At 37.3% G+C, this 24,116-nt stretch overlaps 1 protein-coding gene across 1 annotated transcript in view; it reads right to left on the bottom strand.

The window, feature by feature from the left end:
• The window catches only part of Ns1 (Nucleostemin 1), a 179,591-nt gene that overhangs the window by 93,373 nt on the left and 62,102 nt on the right, over window positions 1–24,116 (bottom strand). The window contains exon 6 of the mRNA XM_067138886.2: window positions 2,644–2,731. Coding sequence (XP_066994987.2) covers window positions 2,644–2,731 — 88 coding nt within the window. The remainder of the gene's footprint in view (window positions 1–2,643; window positions 2,732–24,116) is intronic.

Here is a 24,116-nt window from a genome sequence, read left to right as displayed (position 1 = left end):
GATATTTGAATTTCTCAACAATTTGAATCTATTACTGTTCAGTTGAATAACTGGTGAATCAACTTTAAAAGTTGGCATCATTTGTTTTTTCAAATGAAATTTGTAATCCCATTTTTTTTTGGCTATAATTTCTAGTTGTTCAAGTTGAAATTTAGCCTCTTCTATTGTATTTGCAAGTAATGCTAAATCGTCTGCAAAAGCAAGGCAGTTGAGTTTAATATTTCTATCGATCTTGATAGTTGGTTGGCATTTCTTGTTCCATTCACGCATAACCTTCTCCAATGCACAATTAAATAACAATGGTGAAAGTCCGTCTCCTTGTCGAAGTCTAGTTCTTATAGTGAATGATTCTGATAATAATAATAATAATAATAATAATTATTATTATTATTATGACTTGCGAAGTATGGCTATAAAGCGTTTACATCCATTTATTAGTATTATTATTTACATAGTTATGTGCGGACGATTGTATTATTTATGAGGTTATGTCATGAATTACGTGCTGTATATATATTAATATGAGTTTATTTAATGTAAGAACACGTAACTAATAGTATATAATTTATTATTACCTGCATATATGATGTATAATCCAATGTAACATTGTGCAACACACTGTAACATCCAGAATAATGTATCTTTGTCACTAGATAGTTGTAGAAACTTCGTAACATTGTAGCTTACTACTGTTATTTGCTTTACATCCCACTAACCTCTTTTTACGGTCTTCAGAGATGCCGAAGTGCCAGAATTTAGTCCCACAGGAGTTCTTTTACGTGCTAGTAAATCTACCGACACGAGGCTGTCGTATTTGAGCACCTTCAAATACCATCGGACTGAGCCAGGATCGAACCTGCCAAGTTGGGGTTAGAAGGCCAGCGCCTTAACCGTCTGAGCCACTCAGCCCGGCAACATTGTAGCTAGGCTAGGTATTGGAGCTCTTGAATTTATGAGAAAAACATGTATATCCTTCTAGAAGCCTAGCCAAGCAATATATATAAAGAGGCAGTCTTGCGGGTGAGAGTCGAGCTGTTTTGATGAGACTTGTGTGGAAGTCGTATTAGCCATGTGGTTGAAGTCAAGTTATGTGAATTGGTTTTGTTGGGTTCGTAGTTGACATGCATTTGCTGCAGTCTCTTCTTATTCTTTTGTAGTAGTGTTTTGTTTCATAATGGCATTTCTTTAGTGCGTGTCTGTATAGGATGTAAATAGAACTTGTGTAATAATTTGTAAATAAACTAGTGTACGCAACTGGCAACATTTCATGTGCATTTTTGTGACTACATCAAAATAAAGCACATTAGATACATAACGCCCAGCATGATAGCAAAATCCCTTCTTTTCTTAATCTTTCATTGTAATTCGGACACCATTATACTGTTCGTATTCGGGTTCTGGAAGTCTTGTACACCATAAATTAGCCTACATCAACTTTTAAAGGTTATGTTACACTTGATAATATGGTTTCGAATGTAAGTATCTATTTTCAAAAGTTTGCAAATGCATTATATTCAATTCTGACTATCACTAAACACAATAAAACTGGAAAGAGAAAAAATATCATCAAAACTTCAAAAATTACAGTTATTCACGACCTTGAGGTCAGCTGGAATGGGTGCTCGCTGCACAAGTCAGTACGAGTGGGAAATGATACAAATGGAACTTGCGCAAATAAAACAACTGCAATTTTTATAACACAAAAATTTAAAATTCCCAGTCATATCAAGACCAAAACAGTATTAGGCAATCCCAAGACCTCCCACAGCTTTATGTAAGTATGGTGCAACATCTCTTCTGCTCTCGATTACATAATCATATACGATACTAATAAAATACTAGATTTGTGTTAAGAAGGAGCAGTTTCGATTCCTGCCTGAAGGCCCAGTGACTATACAGTGCCCTGAGGTAAGTACCGAAAACCTGTTCGGCGATACAATCGAAAAAAAGTTGAAGTATAAACATCTAACCCTGGACATAATGTGGACCTTTTACAAGTACGAACATGTGACGAAACCTGTTCCATCTTCAAATAGAGCTGTCGAAATGCTCTCTGTCTTCTTCCAATTGTTGTGGCCACTCTCTGCTTTATGATTTCCAAGGATTCTTTAAACAATACCACCCAAATTAGATGCTAAGATGGTCCCTTATGGAAGTTCGATCGCTTTTCCTGTACAGGACTTGCTCTAATTATCCCAGTGATGGGGCGTTAATGCACCGATCCACAAGTATGCCGTAGCAGTCTTTTCGTGAGATACAGTTTCTTGAGATACGCTTGATCAGGGATTTAGTGTTGATGGGACTGAAATTTCTGGGTGGTCTAACCGGGAAATAGTTTCTTCGAGGAACAGATAATACAGGATTTTTACAACATGATTTAATTAGGGTGCTCGCGACCACGTACCGTAATTTGAATACATAATCCAGGAAAACGTAGTTTCTGAAAATGAATAATCGAGGTTCCACTGTAATTTGTATACTTAATTAATGTCTTAATATTCCATTAGGACTGATTACCTTCAAAACAAAACCATTGGTCATGACTTGGTCAAAATATTCACAGATGAGGCCATTCTGACTTCTTGTATTTGGAAGAAAAATATAAATTAATAAATCTAGATAAAAGTAAGACAACCCATGTACCTTGTTACACCTGGCGTAGCTCCAACACTGCAGGCACGGCTCCTCTTCAAGCTGTTTATAATACTACTCTTTCCCACATTAGGCAGACCTGAAATACAGATCAGTTTTAAAATCAGGCACATACTGTACCTTCCTCAACAGTAAAATAGTAGAAAGTGCTAGCCTGTATAGTGAATAAGAATCAATACATTTCAGTGTAACTCCCAGAACTTATCACTAGCACCATTTTTCTTCACTTTAATCTCTATGGAAAATCATATTTCTATTTGTACAGTTCCACATTTCGGCTAATACTTACTCTTTACCTCAAATGAGGGGCATAACAATTCTTGCTTTGGTTTTAATTTTGTCCCTGCATTGCCCACTAGTATACATCTGTGATACTATGGCAGAACCTGATTTGTCAAAAAAATAAAATTTTTGTTTTTATTGCCAATATGATGGGGCGTTAATGCACCGATCCATAAGTATGCCGTAGCAGTCTTTGCGATCAAGAGTATTGATTCTGGTGCCTTTCAAAATAAGCTGTTCCCAAAATAAAGATTCCAATATGTTCAGCGCATAGATATTGAGACAATCGTGTGATTTGTTCTCTGAATTTGCTGAACTAATAAGAATAAAACTTGTTCCTTCTTTTTATTACACTCACTAATGTATGACACTTCAATTAAAAAGGTCATTGAAGTACAACATGAATTTCAGCAAGCTCGCCAACTTTTAACCCTTTTACCTACCATTTTTTTGGAGAAAATTGTACCCTTACATACTATTTAATTTTCAGTTATTTTAGGGAAATGCAGACCAATATATACTAGACAAGAAAGTTAAAGACATATAAACTTTATTTGCTTTCCACCATACATTTATGGTTTGGCTCTCTTATGCAAGGGAACACTGAAAAATTAGGTATCCACATACAAAGCAACCTCTTTTTTGCCCCCTTCAGTTTACTTTACGTCGCACCGACACAGTTAGGTCTTATGGCGACATGGTATAGGAAAGGCCTAAGAGAGGTAAGGAAGTGGCCATGGCCTTAATTAAGAAACAGCCCCAGCATCTGCCCTGTGTGAAAATGGGAAACCACAGAAAACCATATTCAGGGCTGCCAACAGTGGGGTTCGAACCCACCATCTCCCAGATGCAAGCTCACAGCTGCATGCCCCTAACCGCACGGCCAACTCGTCTGGTGCAAGCTCTCTTTTGAGGTACTGTAATGAGGTTGCCTTGCACAGCTGCCATACTGCACACACTCTGCATTGCTTGCATGACACTAATTTCTTCTGAGTTGGAGCAATTATTGATAGGTAGTAGCCAGTATATCGACCCTGAGGTGGCAAGGGAAATATTACCAGGGTGAGGGAATTTGGCAAAGATGCACGATATTTACAGATATAAGCATTGGTTTCTTTTATTACATGATCCTACAACTGCAAGGTTAGAAATTCATTGACCGTTGGATTATCTCCTAATCTTTATCACAGAGTGAATTTCACAAACTGGCTTAGATGTGACATCAGTAGGTTTATCATTTACAAGTTCCCAAATGCAGTCATTACTGACGTTCCCTACCTGTTGACATTGTTAAACCTTCTGTAAATCTTGAATTATCTGTTGGCACTAGCTCTATCAAAACTGAATCAGATTCACCAATATCACCTGAAGTTGAATTATTTTCACTTTGCACACTCGCACTGTGAATCTTAACATCATTTTCCTCAAGCCAATCATGAGTAATATAATGCATGCCACTCCAGGCCGCTTCCAGGAGTAAGATACCGTTCACGATATAAAAAATGAAGTTGGGCAGTTCCTGACATCTGTTGGTTAGATTCTGAAACTTATAAAACAAAACTTGCTGGCTTGGTAACCATCAAATCAAATCAAAATCTCTTTATTTGCAAATGAGGTGTCTACCTCGGTGGCAAATGGTACACTAAAATACATTATTGTCAAGCACTAAATTTTAAATTAACAAGAGAAGAAGAAAATTATCCTAGAATACAATAATACAATTTACGCAAACATTTTTTCCTATTAAATCAATCAATCAATCAATACTGATCTGCATTTAGGGCAGTCGCCCAGGTGGCAGATTCCCTATCTGTTGCTTTCCTAGCCTTTTCCGAAATGATTTCAAAGAAATTGGAAATTTATTGAACATCTCCCTTGGTAAGTTATTCCAATCCCTAACTCCCCTTCCTATAAATGAATATTTGCCCCAGTTTGTCCTCTTGAATTCCAACTTTATCTTCATATTGTGATCTTTCCTACTTTTATAAACGCCTTTCAAACTTATTCGTCTACTAATGTCATTCCACGCCATCTTTCCGCTGACAGCTCGGAACATACCACTTATAATACCAATATAAATGGTCCGTTATTGGACATTATAAATTTTCCAGCCAGCTCATTCCCGGTTGCCAGCGTCTCGCCCTCGTGTGCTAGGGTGGGCTCATCAGTTGGTACCTAGCACACCTACCAATACGCTGGCTAGTGCATACCGTGGAGGCCACTGCATAGGCTAACTGGAGCCACCAGCAGTGCCAATGCACTAAGAGACTTTGTCTCATCACTAAAAATTGATGCCTGCTTGGCCATCAGATGATATAGATGTTGATTCCCATACGGAATCTGAAATATTTGTCCTGAATGAGCAAATTTATAATACCAATATAAATGGTCCGTTATTGGACATTATAAATTTTCCAGCCAGCTCATTCCCGGTTGCCAGCGTCTCGCCCTCGTGTGCTAGGGTGGGCTCATCAGTTGGTACCTAGCACACCTACCAATACGCTGGCTAGTGCATACCGTGGAGGCCACTGCATAGGCTAACTGGAGCCACCAGCAGTGCCAATGCACTAAGAGACTTTGTCTCATCACTAAAAATTGATGCCTGCTTGGGCATCTGATGATATAGATGTTGATTCCCATAGGGAATCTGAAATATTTGTCCTGAATGAGCAAATTTATAATACCAATATAAATGGTCCGTTATTGGACATTATAAATTTTCCAGCCAGCTCATACCCGGGAATGAATACTAGCCAATATATACTTAGATAATCTCGAACATAGTAAGATTATTAATAACATCAACGGACTCTGTCTTTGGCATCGCTATGTTGATGATACCATAGCTATCATTGATAAACAAATCAACAACAGCAATAACATACTATCATTCCTCAACAACTTAGATAATAATATTAAATTCACTAAAGAAGATGAGTTCAATAACTCTTTGAACTTCTTAGATATCAAAATCACACGAGCAATGAACAAATTCGACTTCCAAATATACAGAAAACCCACCTTTTTTCCAACAACCATAAAAAATGATTCTTTACATCCCAACTCACATAAAAAAGCCACTTATCACAGTTTAATATATAGAGCTTTAAAGATCCCTATGTCCTCTATTAATTTAAAGAAAGAATTACTATTCATCAAGGAAATAGCTAAATTCAATGGATTTAACACGAGTATGATTGATAAAATCATCAATAAAAGCAAACTGAAACTAGCTACCAATTTAACTCCATTAAAACCCGTCAAACCAAAATACGCTAAATTCACGTTCACTAACCATAGCATTTACCCGATAACCAATTCATTAATGAAGCACGAAATAAAAATAGCCTACACAACAAAAAACACTAATCGTAATTTATTCTTCAATCACAACTCTATTAACATCACAGACAATAGTTACTCTGGATCAGGAACATACAGATTGAAATGCTCTACATGTAATTTTTCTTATGTTGGCCAAACTGGCCGCAGCTTCTCTACCAGATACGCCGAGCATTACAATGCCCAAAGACACAACAAATTCTCCGCAATGGCCAACCATATGAGGGACACCGGGCATAAATTCACCACAATAGAACAAGACCTCCATATCCTAAAAAGAGTCGATAAAAGCAAACTCATGACAGAATATGAAAACTTATTTATTTTCCTCGACCAACATTTTAATAAAGATAAAAATCTAAATGACACTATTGATAAAAAAAGCCCCTTGTATGAACAGATTCTTATTTTATTACGAGAATCAACTTCCCTCACCGACAAATTCTTAAAAATCTTCAACCTCACATCAATTAGAGTTCCCACCTCCCCTACAGCTAATATACCCCCCTCCCTTCCCCCCGCCGCTAGTACCTCTAATTCAAATACAACCAATAAACCCATAGCCACACCCACCGTAACATCGCTCCCTCCAATAGCCTTACACCGTTACAACACGCGCAGTAATACACTCTCTTCCTTCCCCCCCACCAATAGCAGCCCCCCTCCAATAGTTACGTCAACGCAAACAGATCCCCCTCCAGCACAAAACTTCAGTTATAACACACGTAGCAAGAAGTCTATTGTTGCAAATACTTCTAACTCATAATATTACAAGCTATCTTTGTCACCGTCAAATGGTAAGTGCATACGATTCTACTTCAATATTTTTCAAATATCTTTTCACACAATTAACCCTACTTTTCTTGCTTCCATTTACAGATTTCACTTCTATATGCTTCTTCAACTAGAATATCTACAAACTCACAATTTACAACATTTGAACATCACTTCAAATTTTGAGATGGTCCATAGTGATCCTATTTGAAACTGTTCAACTTCTATTCACCAACTTCATATCCTCCACAAAAAAGTGTTCTACAACTTCACCATATGCATCTGACTTTCGTCTTTTATCTTCAAGATCATGATTAACTTCGGATCTCTCGACTAACTTTGACTTTTATTCTCCCTTCTTTACTTTGATTATATAAGATTTTTCGCCATCGTCTAATTATAACCGCCAGACTATCAACTTTACTTTTATGCAATCTTACTACTTGTTGTATAACAATCTGTTGTTTTATCCATTGTACTTATTTTAGCAGCCTTCTAATGTTAATTTTGTTAATACTTCCACTATTGTATCTCATCACATTGTATTTTCAAACCATCATTGTTATTTTTAATGTTATTTCACTTCAAATCTCTTCAAGATTTTAAACTTCATTTCATTACTACATGTTATTTAGACGCTTATTTTTAATTTAAGGTTAAGACTATGGCTGATGATGCCTTCAGGGAAGGCGAAACATGTACCACTATTAGCTAACAAATTTATGTAAATCATCCAAGACGATTTTGTATTGATTAGGTGGTCTAATAAATAACTTAATGTTATTATTTCAATCAATATTTTATAGATCGATGGATTCGTGTTTGAGCTACGATATTGTTATAGAATAATACAGATTTATACACAATAATGGAGCACTGCACTTTGTTAGAACTGTACAAATAAATAAGTCCATTACGACAACGGTCTTGATCCTGCTCAAGATAAACACATCCAACCCATTCTTTTCGCGCACTGGTGGTTGTGTACTGGGAGTAGTATGTCTCGCCGTTCACGTGGACTCAGTGAGCAGGAGATACTCTGTAGACTGCAAAATATTGCAGAAAATGAGTCTGATCCTGAAGAATCCGATGATTCAGCAGACAGTGATGATCTGGAATACATTCTACGTACAGTTCACAGTGATTCCGAGAGTGAAAGTGCGGACAGTGATGATGTCATGGAGTGAGATAATGAAATTTATGCACCCCAAAATACAGGAAAATCAGGTTAGTAAAAATCATGATGTAATATGACGAGATTTATTGTTAGTGTACTTATATGATTATTTTGTTCTAGTTGTAGGGTTTCACATACGGCTTTCGTTGTTCTGTTAGTTATAGAACCTTATTTTCAGTAACATGAGGGAATTACCAAATTGCTAAAATAGATCTTTCCCTTTTTCCAGGTGAAAGTGCACTTCAGCAGTTGTCAGCTCTTCCTGAAGCTAACAGTACACTCCCTGTGAACAATGTCAACAATCAGTTGATTGCTCGTGATGGTTTCCATGGGATGTTATTGAAGTTAGTGCTTCTTCAACATCAAAACGTTCTGAGCAGAACATCTTACGTCAAGCTAGTGATCCCACTGCATTTGCTAAACGCAGTGTTTGTGATAATGTAGCGAGTGCTTTTCGGCTGTTAATTGACGAATCAATTCTTCGTCATATAAAAAAATGTACTGAGGCACAGGCTAGGAGGAGACTTCAAGAGAATATCTAGACCATTTCACTGGAAGAGCTGGACGCATATATTGAATTACTTTACGCTCGTGGTGCATATGGTGTGAAGGGAAAATGTGTCGACTTTCTTTGGCCGAAAGACTGGGGCCCAGCTTTCTTTAGTGAGACAATGTTACGGCAGAAGTTCAAAAGTATTATGCGTTACCTGCGTTTCGACATGAAATCTACAAGACCAGAGCGTGTGCAGAATGATAAGTTTGCACTTATGTCGGAGGTCTCGAATAAGTTCATAGATAACTGTCAACTATGCTACAAGCCAGATGCAAACATGTGCATTGATAAACAACTATTTCCTACTAAAAGCAGATGTAGATTCACCCAATTCATGGCAAACAAACCTGACAAGTTTGGCATCAAATTCTGGGTCAACGTGGATGTAAATTCGAAATATATCATGAATGCGTTTCCTTACCTCGGAAAGGACGAATTACGACCAGTTGGCCAGACATTATCTGAGAATGTAGTTCTACGTCTTGTTGCTCCATTCATGGACAAGGGAAGAAATGTAACAACTGACAGTTTTTTACAACGGTGAGTCTTGCAGAAAAACTGAAAGAGAGGAGAACAAGTATTGTGGGTACAGTGAATAAATCGCGGTGAGTAGTTCCTGAGGTAGTGCGAAATTCAAATGCAGATTTATATAGCACCTTAGTGTTGAAGCGTGGTGACACTACACTCACTATGTATCAAGGGAAGAAATGAAAGAATGTTATCATTTTGAGTACGGTGCATCCAAATGTAAGTGTAGACAGCAGTCACAAAAAGAAGTTGCCTGAAACAAATAAGTATTACAATGCAACAAAATACGGAGTGGACGTAGTAGATCAAATGGCGCGCGCTTTTACACAATGAAAGCACCATCCGACGTTGGCCGGTTCAGGTTTTCTACAATATGCTAGATTTTGCAGGGATAAATGCCCAAGTGCTCTATACAGGTGTCACTGGAAAGAAAATTAGTTGAACATTTTTGCTTCAGTTGGCTCAGGAACTAAGAGACTCGTACGTAAGGAAGAAACCACAAAAGGCAGCAATCCATGACCCAGAAATGTCACGAGGCAACAAGGAAGAACCTACTATAATTAAAAGGCGTCAGTGTCAGATAGCACGTTGTAATGGCAACAAAACAATGGATGTGTGCTCATTGTGTAACAAAGCTGTGTGCGCAAAATGCACGGACAAGGTCAAGAAAGAGTTTGTGTGAGTGAATTGTAATGTCACGTAGCTAATCACAGCAAGAAAGACTTGTAGGCCTACCCTGTAGGATGAAAGAATTTAATTCATACCAATAATGTTAAGTTCTATATTGTTGTATTGTTGTATAACAACAGTAAACAAAGCATAGTGATGACATAGTTTGGAAATATTTCCTGAGAAATTGTGCTATTAAGATATGCCGTATAATCTTTCCTAACACTAAATTTCAATACAGTGGTCAAATTGACCACTGCGGCCATTTTAGGAGTGCCAGAGTGTCGGCCGTTCTAGTGTTAAAGTTTCCCACCCAAGTTCCTCTAACATTTCTGATACACTACTTTTTCTCCTGAAATCCCATGTTACAAATCTTGCTGCTTTCCTCTGCACACTATCTATTTCTTTTATTAGGTATTCCTGGTGAGGATCCCAAACACTGTTTGCATATTCCAATAATAGACGAACCATACTTAAGTAACTTTTTTCTTTTAATTCTTTGTTGCATCCTTTAAGTAGCCTCATTATGACATGTAACGATCTGTATGCTTTCCCAACAATGTCATCATAAATATGCGTTTGTAAATTCTTTGACATATCAGGTTCAGCCTTAGTATCACAGACATACACCTTCTCACTTCAAGAATAAATTCAAACATCAAGAATTACTTTTTCCACTGGAACACTGCAAGGGTACAGTAGTCAGAGCGAGCAGCACTGTATGCTGTTACCACAGCTGTTATATTCGGATGATTTTCCTGTGATCACAATGAGTAGGGTAGGCTTTGGCTTAACAGTGGCTAGTTTCACTAGCCTTGCAGCTCTACATTTGAATGGAAAATTCTAAGTTCCCATGGAGGGAATTAGATATTTTTCACCAATAGAGCTTGTCAAAAACAGATCAGATGTAAGGCTTTTCAGGCGTTTGCTCTATTAACCAGCGTTTCGTATTAGGTCTGCCACTAGACTCATCAGAGTGGGATGTGTCAGACCCTACCCACTGACGGTGGGGTGTATACAGGTGAACTTATCGGAAGCCTTTATAAGAGGCACAGTCTGATAACTGCAGATGGGAGATAAATCTCCACAATGGAATTATTGCCCGCCTAGCAATTCCGAATGGAAATGTGGATTAAAAACACTTTTGCCTTTGATTACTGGTCAAGGATCAAAAATATCTTCATAGCCATCTTCTGAAAAACTATCTTCAGATGTAAAATCGAATTGAAGCTCAATGTACTCTTCATCATTTTCATATTTTCACTATCATTCTCGTTGACAGTAGTCCGAATCCTTGATCAGCGTTGATGCCTTCGGGTCAGATAGTCTCGAGTTCCATTCCCGGTCGGGTCGGGGATTTATCTCCCGTAAGCAGTTATCAGACTGTGCCTCTCATAATGGGCTTCTGATAAGTTCACCTGCATACACCCCAGCATCAGTGAGAAGGGTGTGACACATCCCATTCGGATGAGTTTAGTGGCAGACCTAAGACGAAACGCTAGTTAATAGAGCAAACGCCTGAAAAGCCTTACATCTGATCTGTTTTTGACAAGCCCTATTGGTGAAAAATATCTAATTCCCTCCATGGGAACTTAGAATTTTCCATTCGGAATTGCTAGGCGGGCAATAATTCCATTGTGGAGATTTATCTCCCGTATGCAGTTATCAGACTGTGCCTCTTATAATGGGCTTCTGATAAGTTCACCTGCATACACCCCAGCGTCAGTGGGTAGGGTCTGACACATCCGACTCTGATGAGTCTAGTGGCAGACCTAAGACGAAACACTGGTTAATAGAGGAAACACCTGAAAAGCCTTACATCTGATCTACATTTGAGGCTATTATGAAAAATACATTAATAATGTGATATAATTTGACTATAACTGTCTACGTGACACTTGTTTAAATTGTGTGCATTATCCGCACAAGTAATATGTTGTGAATTACGCATTCTGCTATTGGACTCTGCATTATCGGCAAGGTGCCTGTATATGGAGTTGTGATATTACCATTATTATATGAGACTGGTATTCAACACTATTTGACGTATTGGACGACTAAACTACTCATTGTATGTATGGATATTAGGACATGACTGCACCAAATTATCCTGCAAGTTTTATCTGGTGTGTAGGTCGTACTGTGGACAGCAACACGTACTCTCATGCTATCTGTGTGCGTATATGGCAATTACTGTGTGTGTTTTGACGGTGACCGCTAGAGCGTGTACCAAGAATAGTCTGTGTCGCTTCTAGCGGCGAATAGTGAAGTGTGGCTGTCTACGCTTGAAACTGTTTGAATGCAGACGTTGATTTGGAGCGATGGCTTATGTTACCTCTGCTAACACAATGCATTTACCATCTGGAATAGGGTGAAGCCCTAAAAACCTGGGGAACTGTGTTCTTTTAACCTTGTATTTATTGTACTATAGTTCTACTAGTGTAAATATGTAGTATGTGATTTTATTTCTCAAGGGTAAGTGCAGTAGTTAATTCGAAACACGAGTGCGTTATCTAGGCATGAATGCTATTCCTGTAAATACGCCTTATGAAGTATTTGTGTTAATATTATTTTATTGGTGTGTGTAGCATGTAGATTCCATTTGTATTTTATTTGAAAGTGAAATGTATCTTAAGTTTTCCGGTGTGGCGCCTTGCTTCAAGTGAGTATTGTGTGCTATGCTGAAGACCAATGTCATGCTTAGGTAACCATCAAAATTCTCCGTTGCTTTGATCTAAATTTATTTTTCCCTTGGATTTTTTCTATTTTCCTCTGCATTTGTGAGTGTTTTTCTGTGCCTTGTCTTGGATGCATATGCGGTTTCTATCTTAAAATTTATATTTGTACTTTTTTATTATTGCTATCGTAGGCATGTTTTGTGCAAAGTTTTGTGTTTATTTGGTATTTGGTATTTCTCCTTGTTAATCCTGCATCTATTCGAATGTCTCAGACTTCTTTGCCCGTGTTTCGAGTTAATACTGCACTTACACTAGTATTTTAAAAAAATTATTACTACTTTCATAAGTTTCTATATTTTATATCTCTTGGAGTATATTTTATTTGGGTTGGAATGCTTCATTTTCATTTCTATTGTGGGTGTTTAATGGAATTCTTACTCAAATTATTAGTGTAATACCGCATTAATATTATCCTAACTTTTCAACAATGTACTTGTAACGTCTTTATTTTAATCAAGGGTCTTGGACAGCCCTAGTGCGAGTGATATGGGGCCTGTTCTTATCTGATTTTCCACTGTTGTTTTATCTGTTCGTGCTTGGCAGTTATGTAACTTCTCATTATTGTGGATTGCCTCGCCTGCGATAACAGCATCTTGTATATTGCTCCGTGAATATTACAATGAATTGTTTTTCTTCTCAAGCCGTGTTCGCTTTTCGGTCTCAGTGATGTGAAGTGTACTGGCTCGTCCCTTTTAATATGTTTCTGGTGTTTTCTTTATTGCCCTTGCTTACTATGACTGTGATTTTAAATTATTTTTAATTTGGGCTACATTTCTATTCTGGGTGAGCTTGTGTGGTGACATTATGTCTGGATTTGGTTTTGATTTTGTTCTACGTTAATGTCGGGTGACCTTCATTTGTGTGGGTATTGTGGGAAAATAGCTTCCACTGGGTGCTGTCAAAAGCCCTCGATTTGCCATCCAACCCATTTTTTTAAAATTTAAATTTCATTTAAAGTTGATATATTTCAAATATGTGTTTATCAAGGGTAATTATTAAAGTAGGCTGATGCATCAGTATATTTTTTTCGGGATAGAAAGAAATTATTTACTATTTACATAAGTTTATTTACATCTAATTTATTTAATGAATATTTATTATACTCTCTGATACTGTGTTATTTGCAAGTTTCACTTCATATTATTATTTCTCGGAGTTTTATTAAATTTTTCAAATTTAAATTGTAGTATAAATATTATTTATTATATTTTTATTTTAAATTTCTTGAAAATCTTGGTGTTGTTTTTGGTGAATTCCTTCGCAATTCCTGGGATCCCCTCCTCTTCTTTTTAATGGGTAGGTTCCAGTACTCTTCCTCGCTTCCTTGTATATTTGGTGTGTTACCTTCTGATTTATTTCCTCTTTTCTTAAATTGTCTTGTGTGCGCACTTCCCTATGACATTCTCTTCCGAACATCATTCATCATCATTGTCAGGGGGTGTTGCACATCCGGGAGGTGGATGGGCTGGTCCCAACCATTGGCTGTCCTGATAATGGTTTTCCACAGTTTTGCATTCTCCTGTACTAAGGCGGATGCTAGAACAGTTCCTATTATAGGCTATGGCTGCACCCACTTCACCTTCTCTATAAATCACATCACCGATACAAATCTCCCTGGCCTGAGAGATGACGTTACCGCCTTAGAGGCCTGTCGAAATCTGCCTGGGTACAGAATGAAGGCTGAAAATTTATTGTGTATTTTGGCATGCACATCTTCTTGGTAGGCTAGTGGATTAAATAGCTTCTTCCCGTCTGTTCTAAATATGATGCTTCACACTGAGTGAATTTCAGCTTGTATATTCCTGGTTTTTTTTTTATATGGTTGTTATTACTGACGATGCTGTGATTATTATAGAATAATCGACTGCTTGTGTTGTTGGTTTTAAAAGAAGTATTAAAATTCAGTTTCTAGAAAAGATTAGTAATTTGGAAAATGTTGTTGCTGGTATAACTGGAAATAGCAAAATCTTTGTTTTTCTTTGTATCATTAATGAGTGTAGAAGTAGGTTTGCTATTGACATTGTTGATGATTTTATTTACAAAATCTTTACTATATCCATTACCAAGTGCAATTTCATGGGTGGTATTAATTTCTGTTTTTGAAGTCTTCCTGTGAGAGGAGAATACTGTAAGCCCTGTAGACTAAACTGAACAAAAAAAAGTGCTCTCTTATAAGCTCCAGGATGTAGAGGCTAGGCATTTTACATGAGCCATTTTTTAGTAAACTGATTTAATCGCTGCACCCGCTTTCACCACATATGGCGCAGCATCAGTTAAGAACATTGAAACAGTGTCAGTTTTATGCTCCGTGGCCAAAAAATAAATATGCTTTCATCAAAGAGTTTGCTTATGGATTGCTGTTAATCTTCTCAAGCACTTCAGTCGTGGAAAGAAATATTTTAGAAGGTGTATTCTCTTCAAACATAGCTATAACAACATTTGCAATAGTGTACACCCCTTGATCACTTGTTTATTTATTTATTTATTTATTTGACTTTTTGAAAGTACACAGGCAGTAAGCCCAATACAGTACCTTCTTAACACAACAGTCAACAGTACTTATAATGCATACATGTAAGTAAAGATAAATACACAATAATAATGCTGAAGATAATAAAGACAAGGAAGAAGAATGAATGGAAAACACATACACAGAGACAATGACAATCCAGAGTACAACAATGATTATTTCTACACTATAAAAATACAAGAATTGCAACAAAGATATAAATAAAGTAGTAAGTGACTATATTAATAAATAAGTTAAAGAGCACCTATTATATAGAAAAGGAGTCTGAATTTATAAATTAGAAACACAGGCCTTTAAATGTATATTAATGACAGTGTGTGATTCTGAAAATAAATCTATTCCTGCAGCAAATGTGTTATAAAATCGTAGCATTTTAATAAATGGCGAGTTCAAGTGATGAGATGTTCTAGATCTTGGAACTTGAAATACTGTGTTCATGCGAGCTCCAGCTCGTGGAACATGAAAGGAGATAAAATTGAGCAGTCCTATGGAATTAAATTTATTTCTAACGATTTTGTTTAACGTTTTTAGAGAAATAATGATTCTTCTGTTGCGCAACGACGTGAGGTTAAAGTTACTTCTTAAATACCGTGTTGATGTATCAAAAGGGCAAAATGTCTTATTTGTTTTATAATACAGATACCGCAAAAACTTGTTTTGAACAACTTCAATAGTATGTATTTGTTCGTTAGAACACGGGTCCCAAATTACAGATGCATATTCTAATTTACTCCTAACAAGGCTAGTAAATAACTGAATAACAATCGATGATTGAGCAAATAATTTAGAACTCCTTATTATAAAACCGAGCATACGGTTGGCATCGTTCGTTATTTTTGTAATATGGGCTTTGAATGTTAATTTTTCATCAAATATTACTCCTAAGTCTCTTATTGCCGAAACTGTTTCTAGTTTGGTATCTTTTATATAGTACGACGCAATCGTACCTTTCTTTTTCCTGGTAAAAGTTACTGATTTACATTTCTTTACATTAAGAGACATATGATTCATATCGCACCATTCTACAATACGATCAATGTCCTGCTGTAGCTCATCCTCATCCTTCTTGTGATGTATGACTTTAAATAGTTTTACATCGTCAGCAAACAGCAAACAACTGGTATGACGAAGATTATTCGGCAAGTCGTTAATCAAAATTAAAAATAGAAGGGGACCCAAATTAGATCCTTGGGGAACACCGGAGTAGCTAATGAAGTTGTCTGAGATTTCGCCTTTAAAAGACACAAACTGACGTCTATCTTTCAGGTAAGAACAAAACATTCGAAGTAGTGGTTTCGAGAACCCAAACTGGTGCATTTTTTGGACAAGAATTTCATGATCTACCTTGTCGAATGCTTTTTCGAAGTCTGTATAGACAACATCCGTTCTTCCGTTGTTATCCAATACATCATACAGTGTCTGAGTAAATCCTACAAGATTTGTAATAACAGATCTATTAGGCAAAAATCCATGCTGAAATTCGGAAATACCTGCCTTAATGTGATTATAGATCTTAAAATATAGTATATGTTCGTATACTTTTGCAAAGGCGTCAATAATGGAAACAGGGCGGTAGTTAGATATATTTTCATGAACGCCTGCCTTCGGAACTGGTGTAATTTTTGATATTTTCCACCTTTCAGGGAAGCAAGACTTTTTTAATGAAAGGTTGAAAATGAAGGTTAGCTGTGGAACCAGTATTTCAGCACATCCTTTAATTATATAAGGTGGGATATTATCTGGACCGCTTGACTTTTTAGGTTTTAGTTTTCCATTAATGACTCGTTTTACCTCCTCTTCTGATATAGAAGTAATATTGAGCACATCCATAGTTGGTAATACAGGAATCTCATCCAAGTCCATGTTATCGATATTATAATTAAAGTCCGGGATGGTATACACCGATGAGAAATATTGCGCAAAACCTTGCGCAATATTTCCAGTTTCATACGTGTTGTCATTATAGAAATAGGCATTATCACCTATTCGCGTTTCTCTTTTACTACTAGTAAACGTCCAGAAATTATTAATATTGTGTTTTATTCCATTTTCTAAGTTGTGAATATATATTTTATATGCAATGTTTATTTTAGATTTTAGTTCACTTCTAAGCTGCCTAAATCGATCGTCATAATATTTTGAAAACTTTCTCTTCCTGGCACATTTCTTTTTTCGCTTTAGAGTTTGGATAATATCATGTGTAAACCATACGGGATATTTGGATTTTTGAATGAGATTCCTCTTGGGAATGCATACATCAAAACATTTGTAGAGTGAGGTGTAAAAGAAATCTACTGCAAGGTCAACGTTCTCAAAGGAATACAACGGGTTCCAGTCAAAGTCACGCACTTCACAGTAAAGTTTCATAAAATCTGCATTTTTGAAGTCATAATATTCACGGCATATGTTCTTAAAAATGGGAAGTTTCCTGGTTGGTAACGATAATAAAGAGAGTGCGGGATGATGCAAATCTTCTGGAACCAGTACGAATTCTTCATGTTTTATATTAATTGGTATGTTGGCCAAAACCAAGTCTAGTGTTCTAGAGTTAAAATTGAGAACATTGTTATATGATTTCAATCCTAAATACGACATGAAATTTGCTAGACTACGACTGGCCGTTGATCCTTCAGTAAAATTATAATTTACATCATTAATTTCAGCTAAATTAAAATCACCCATAATGATGCAATCGGACATTATAAGGTGATCAATGTTTTCGACATAGTTAATGTAATCCTGATATACAGAATAGCCGGAAGAGGGAGTTATATAAACAACATTTATAAATAACTTTCGATTGTTACCGAGAATTTGAAGAGTTAGAGATTCACATTGTTGACTATTGTAAACAGAGGATAGCTTTACACAGTATCCCTTTTTAATAGCTATTAATACTCCACCTCCACGTGACTTTCCTGTTAGTGATGCGTCCCTATCATTTCTAAATACTACATATCGATCATCGAATAATTCACTATCAAATACATCATTCGCCAAGAACGTTTCAGTTAACACTAGTACATCAAATGAACAACAAAGGAGATTTTGAAGAAATAACTCACACTTGGTACGAAGTCCTCTAACGTTTTGGTAATAAATTGACAAATTGTTCACTGACATTTAAAAGGCAATAAAAAATGTTAAATAAAATGTAGAAGTTAACAAATGACTGGTCATTGGAAAATATACAAACATTAAGGGTAGTAAAGGAAACCAAAACGCATTACAGTTTACCTAAATCTTCGACACTACGAAGGACATGAACAGGACTTCCGTCTTCTTTCCTGATCATTATTTTTCCACTGTTATTAACCCATAGGTATTTATAATCTTTGTCGTGCTGCAGCTGTTTTGCCTTAGCAAACAGAATTCTCCTCCCTAGGGATAAGGACTGATTAATGTACACAGGATTAGTAACTGTAAAGCCCAGGTGAGAAGTCGATAAGTTTCTTTTGATTTTTCGCCTCTCGAGGAGCTGTTCCTTATGACATCTGCGAACGAACTTCACAATAATGCCTGCAGTTGGACGATTGTTGACCTTTTTTAATCTATGGCAAGCATCAATCATGTCCTCTTTAAGCTCAACATCTAAGGCCCTAGCGACATTTATGACGGTCTGAACAACGTTTTCATTGGGAACCTCGGGAACACCATATATTTCAAGAGTATTTACCCTAGAATATTGTTCACTGTCATCACATCGGATCGAAAGGTCATGTACTGTTTTCTGGAGCCGCTGATTTTCGGATAACAGATTGTCAATTATCGTTTGCTGTCTTGCTATTATTGCTTGCTGATTATCAAGAAGTTTCTGATGCTCATCTAATCTCTCGTGGCAGACATTAATTGAATTACCTAGCTGTCTTTCAATATCAGTAGTTGATTTCCTTAGAGCTGCCATATCCTCCTTCAGAGTAACCAGAAGTTCATAGATGTCACCAACAGATGGCATCTCAGCTACTAACATTTCATCACTCACAGTGCTCGATCTTTTTTTACTATGACAAGCTTTGCACCTCCATTTATGATCACTGGATGAGAGTAACTTCAAGTCTCTGTCTTGGAGATTCACACATTTAGAATGAAACCATTTACTGCAATTAGAACACTGTATTTTGGCAGTGGTATCCTGCCTGGATACGGATTTTCCACACTCCAAACAGGTGCTCATCGCAAGCGTAGGCAAAGTCGATATCTCGAACAAAGAGTGAAGACCGTACTCCGGTGTTTTGAATTCGTTGGGTTTGCAACACTGACCGCCTAATGTTTACATACAATATCCTTTAAAAAGAATACAAATTAAACCAGTATTACGGCTATCTACCAGTGAAACTTAGTGTTATTACTGTCCGTTGAAACTTACTACATCGGTAGACACAACTCCAAGTCAGGAAACCAGCATAATCAGCAAAAATAACACATTTACACCGGAGCACTATTCACACACGTCCTCACTCAACCGCCATGTATAGATTGTCTCATCTGCATCATTATTTCTGTTTCCCACACAGCTCCGAATTCTTTCGTATTTTTGTAACAGCCTTCCAAGTAACTCTTTCGGAGGGTAGATTCATCTGGAATATTCAGCCCCGTATACTGTTGTAAAAATTACGTAATGCAGGATTATTGATTTTTGCAAGTGGGATATTAGCACTAACTAAAGCTTGAAAATGAATTTTTGGAAGACTCTTTGACTAAGAAATAATTGCAATACCTTTCTCTCTTTTGGTCATATAGCAGCCTTTACATGTTTACATCTGATATGTTGCTGCACAGTAAAATGCTGCAATGTTGAAAAAGTTCATTCTGATAGCTAAAGGGGGAAAAAAAAAAATGCTACAAAAGAATGAAAACTTCCTCACAAATGACCAGTAGACAATAAAATGCCAAAAAATGCAAAATAAAAGTAAGCCATTTTCCTTTGTCTTAAGGTGAAACAGCATTGTGATATATCAGGAAGAAAATATTTCATCCACTTGATAGCCCGAATTATAAGAAACCTGGATTGTAACACAGTTAAGGAGAAACAATGGTTATTAGATAGAGAAAGATGGAAAGGTGCCATAAACATCCCAATCCGGCAGGAGCAGGAAGAGGGAAACTGATAACGATTATGATAATGAATTTCATTCCCTTCTTAAACCGATAAAAAATAGGAACAAGAAATATCAAACCTTTTGCAAAACTATTCCATGCAATTACTTAAAATCAAACATGTTCAAGGTGTACCCAGTTTAGAAATTTACCAATATTATATGAGCTTCTTCCCAATTATTATTCAGAATTAAATACATTTTTGGTCAAAAATGCTCAGGTAAGAAAGCTAGCAGGAGGAAAATATATATGTTTAGGAAACACATGGAGAGCAGTGATTTATGTTGTCGGTGGCGGCGGCTGATACTCGTATTCAAATATTCATACTTCTTTTGCGATTCTTCCAATACTGTACTTGAATTTAGGGATGCAGATGGCTTTGACGGCTATGGCAGGCCACACACGTATCTGTTTTGTGCAAGTTGCATGCATACATTCTGTAGCTCAGCTGGAATGGCATCTGCACAACAGAGCCCACTGCCGCATACATATCTGTATACTGCCAAAATACACGTGCTTGTTTAGAAAGGTTCATTTGTAACTACAGTAAATATTACAGATTGTTCTCTTCGGAAGAGGATATTATGAAGCTAGCAATGTACACGGCTTATAGAAGACTACTGCGATGCAGATTCAGTCCCACTTCACGACTGGCTTTGTAACTAACCTTAAACATGTGCTAATGAAGTAATGTTTGTAATTTACATTTAAAAATTATTTTACTGTATGTACGCCTAAAATCTATCATGGTATACTGTAGACACTTGGTTATCTGCACGTGGATTATCCGTGGAGGTTTTCAAACCTTAAAAGAATTGCAAGTGCAGTTATATTGAGGTTATTTTTCAAAAGCTACTCTACAAACTTATGTACAGGTAGTTTTGACACAGCATTTCAGCATATCAAAATTATGTAACAAAAAACAAAAAGGCAAAGCACAGTCATCTCCATACAGGCCATGAAGGCCCTTGGAGTGGTGGAAGGTAAACGCTTCCACTATTCGTAACCTCGGCACTTGAAGGGGTAGAGCGGTTCCTGGCCGCCTTTGCCCTAGGAATTAACCTGGTACTCATTTTTGGTGCAGGCTGAGTGAACCTCAGGGCCATGTGCACCTCCAGAAATGGAAATCTCATTTCTTAAATTTTACAACTTCCTGTCGGGGATTCGAACCCACGTCCTTCCGGGCGAATTGAGCACGCCTCTACCACCTTGGCCAGGCAACCCCTAACAAAATTATGTAATTTAATGAAAATGTCAAGTGCATATTGCACTCTACAAATAGTTATACTGAATAGCTGTAATAAAATTGTTCATATAATGCCTCTCCCACTACACTCCAGAGTTACTCCTGTTTTCATATACAGTATTTGAGTAATTACTCGATGAGCATTGTGGTGATGACTTTTGCTCTTCCTCGAACTGCACTAGTCTGATGTTAAATTCAGGACTGTTTCCAATTTTCAGATAAAGTAAACTGAGAACTAGACTGATTCAGTGCTTCTGTTGCTCCATAGCGCGTGAAAAAAGTTAGATGCTTTCTGGTGGACTGTACTACCACAAGCACATCAGCGGTGACATTGGCGCTCCAATAGACAGCATGCAAAACATTTGGCATGCAGCTTGCAAAATTCAGATAAATGTGCAACCTGCCTAAGGAGACCAATCTTGGCATGAAAAATACGACCACATTTGTTGCAGCTTATAGAAGGTGGAGGTTGTGGTTGAGCCTGATGTTATTTACACCTCTGACTTTTTTTTAACTTTCTGTCTACAATGTTCACATTCAAATTTTGCAACAGCAGCTGCAGTAGTTGTGCACCAGCTGCTGCAATGCTGCAATGATACACCAAGTACTTGGATCAATATCAGTGCTCCTGAAGGTCTTCTTAATCTGATCTTTATAGCAGTTCAGAGGGGCACCATGGGGTCACCTGCCTGTATTGATTTCACTAAACAGAATTTTTCAAGAAGTCTGTCATCTGTCATGTGCTGGACATGTCCAGTCCATCTGAGTTGGTGACCAACAATGGTGGCCTCTATACTGTTCATCTTAGCATGTAAGACTGCGTGGAAAGAGCACACACACAAAAGAAAGTCATGGGTCCGAAATTTTTGGCTGCAGCCTTCGTCAGTGGAAGATAGAATAATACATGGTAGAGGTCACTGCTAACAAGTAGATGCTGTATGAGATAAAGGGAGTGGAGAGACAGACAGACAGACAGACAGACAGACAGACAGACAGACAGACAGACAGACAGACAGACAGACAGACAGACAGACAGACAGACAGACAGACAGACAGACAGACAGACAGACAAAAGAATATAACGTTAAGGCTGGGGTGCTTCTCTAGACCTGAGCACCAGTTGATGTTCAACTTCGGAATCTCTAAGAGGGTGAGAAATTGGGGGTAAATATTTGAGGACTTTGAGTGTGAAACACCCATCCAACATGGTTTGATGGTGCCTGGTGTGAATGGGGACAGGAAGAACCACGTTAGGGGTTTTGAAGGTACTGTGGAGGCTGGATATACATTTACCTAGTGTGATGCTAGTTAAGCCAATGTAGAAAGCTGAACAGAGTCTGCACTGAAGCTGGCAGATGATGATGATGATGATGATGATGATGATGATGATGTACAGTTATGACCACTTTATATGGTGTAAGACATGTTAGTGATGCTGCTGGTAAAAGTGGCGCTTGGCATACGTAAACGGCACACCTTACAAGGCTGAATTCAAAGGGGGGCTGGGGGGGGAAAGCCAGAAAGGGGTGGAGGTTGATATGGTTCCTCATAGCGAGTATGTTTTTGAGGTTAGGTGGACAATTAAATGCGACTGTGGGGCTTTTTGGATAAAGATCCCAGAGGGAGGGCGAGGATGAGAGAAGACTGAAAATGTGATTATGTGTAGACCAGGTTGATACATGGTCATGAAGAATAAGGGAATTAGGTTGCTTAGGGAGTATGGAGACAGAGTTTATGGCCCAAGAGATATGGCAGTCAACCAATTGGTTGGGATAAGCCTAGCTGTAAAGGTTTTGTTGTAAAGGCTCATGACGTTGTTGTTGTTGTGGTTGTTGGAGACATGGACTTCAGAGGTTGAAAAAAATCCCTTTGCCCAGGATGGCAAGGCTGAATGATAGAAATCCTTTTGTGGTATATGGGTGGTCAGATATTCTTCCCTTGTACATTTCTTCTTCCCCTTCTACAAACTTTAGGGATTATGTCCAATTTTTTTCCCTGGGATAAAACATACTGGTAACAAAAATATCATTACAGATACTATTTTTATTCTAATTTCCTATAGAAACATTTGGATAAAATTAGAAAAGAGTATTTCAAAAAATGTGCAACTTAATTTACAACTTCCACATTTTTGGAGGTTTTTTTTCAGTATTCCAGTGTTGCTGGGTGTGGAAGTCCTAATATTAGCAGTGTAAAGCCTAAAGCTTTAGTCTTCAAATTATTTAGATATTTTGTTTAGGGTTAGCCATGTGCAACACTTGACCACAATATCAAACAGCAATTGTGGCCCAAGACTTGGCAAGATTAGACATTGATATTGCTGCTCTAAGAACTAGATGAATTACAGAGGGTAGGCCCAAGGAGTAAGGAGGTAGATACAATGTTTCAAAAAGGAAAGACATAACCAGACATGCCAACTTTCGAAAGTAAAAAATCATGAGAAATTTGGCAGTGAATCGTGACGTATTACGACACATCACTGATGGCAGAACATGTAATAATTCATTATAATTCAATATACTGGCCTA

The sequence above is a fragment of the Anabrus simplex genome, chromosome 1 (assembly GCF_040414725.1).
Source record: "Anabrus simplex isolate iqAnaSimp1 chromosome 1, ASM4041472v1, whole genome shotgun sequence".
NCBI lineage: Eukaryota > Metazoa > Arthropoda > Insecta > Orthoptera > Tettigoniidae > Anabrus > Anabrus simplex.
The sequence above is the reverse complement of the archived record's forward strand: the minus strand, read 5'-3'. Positions and strand labels throughout refer to the sequence as shown.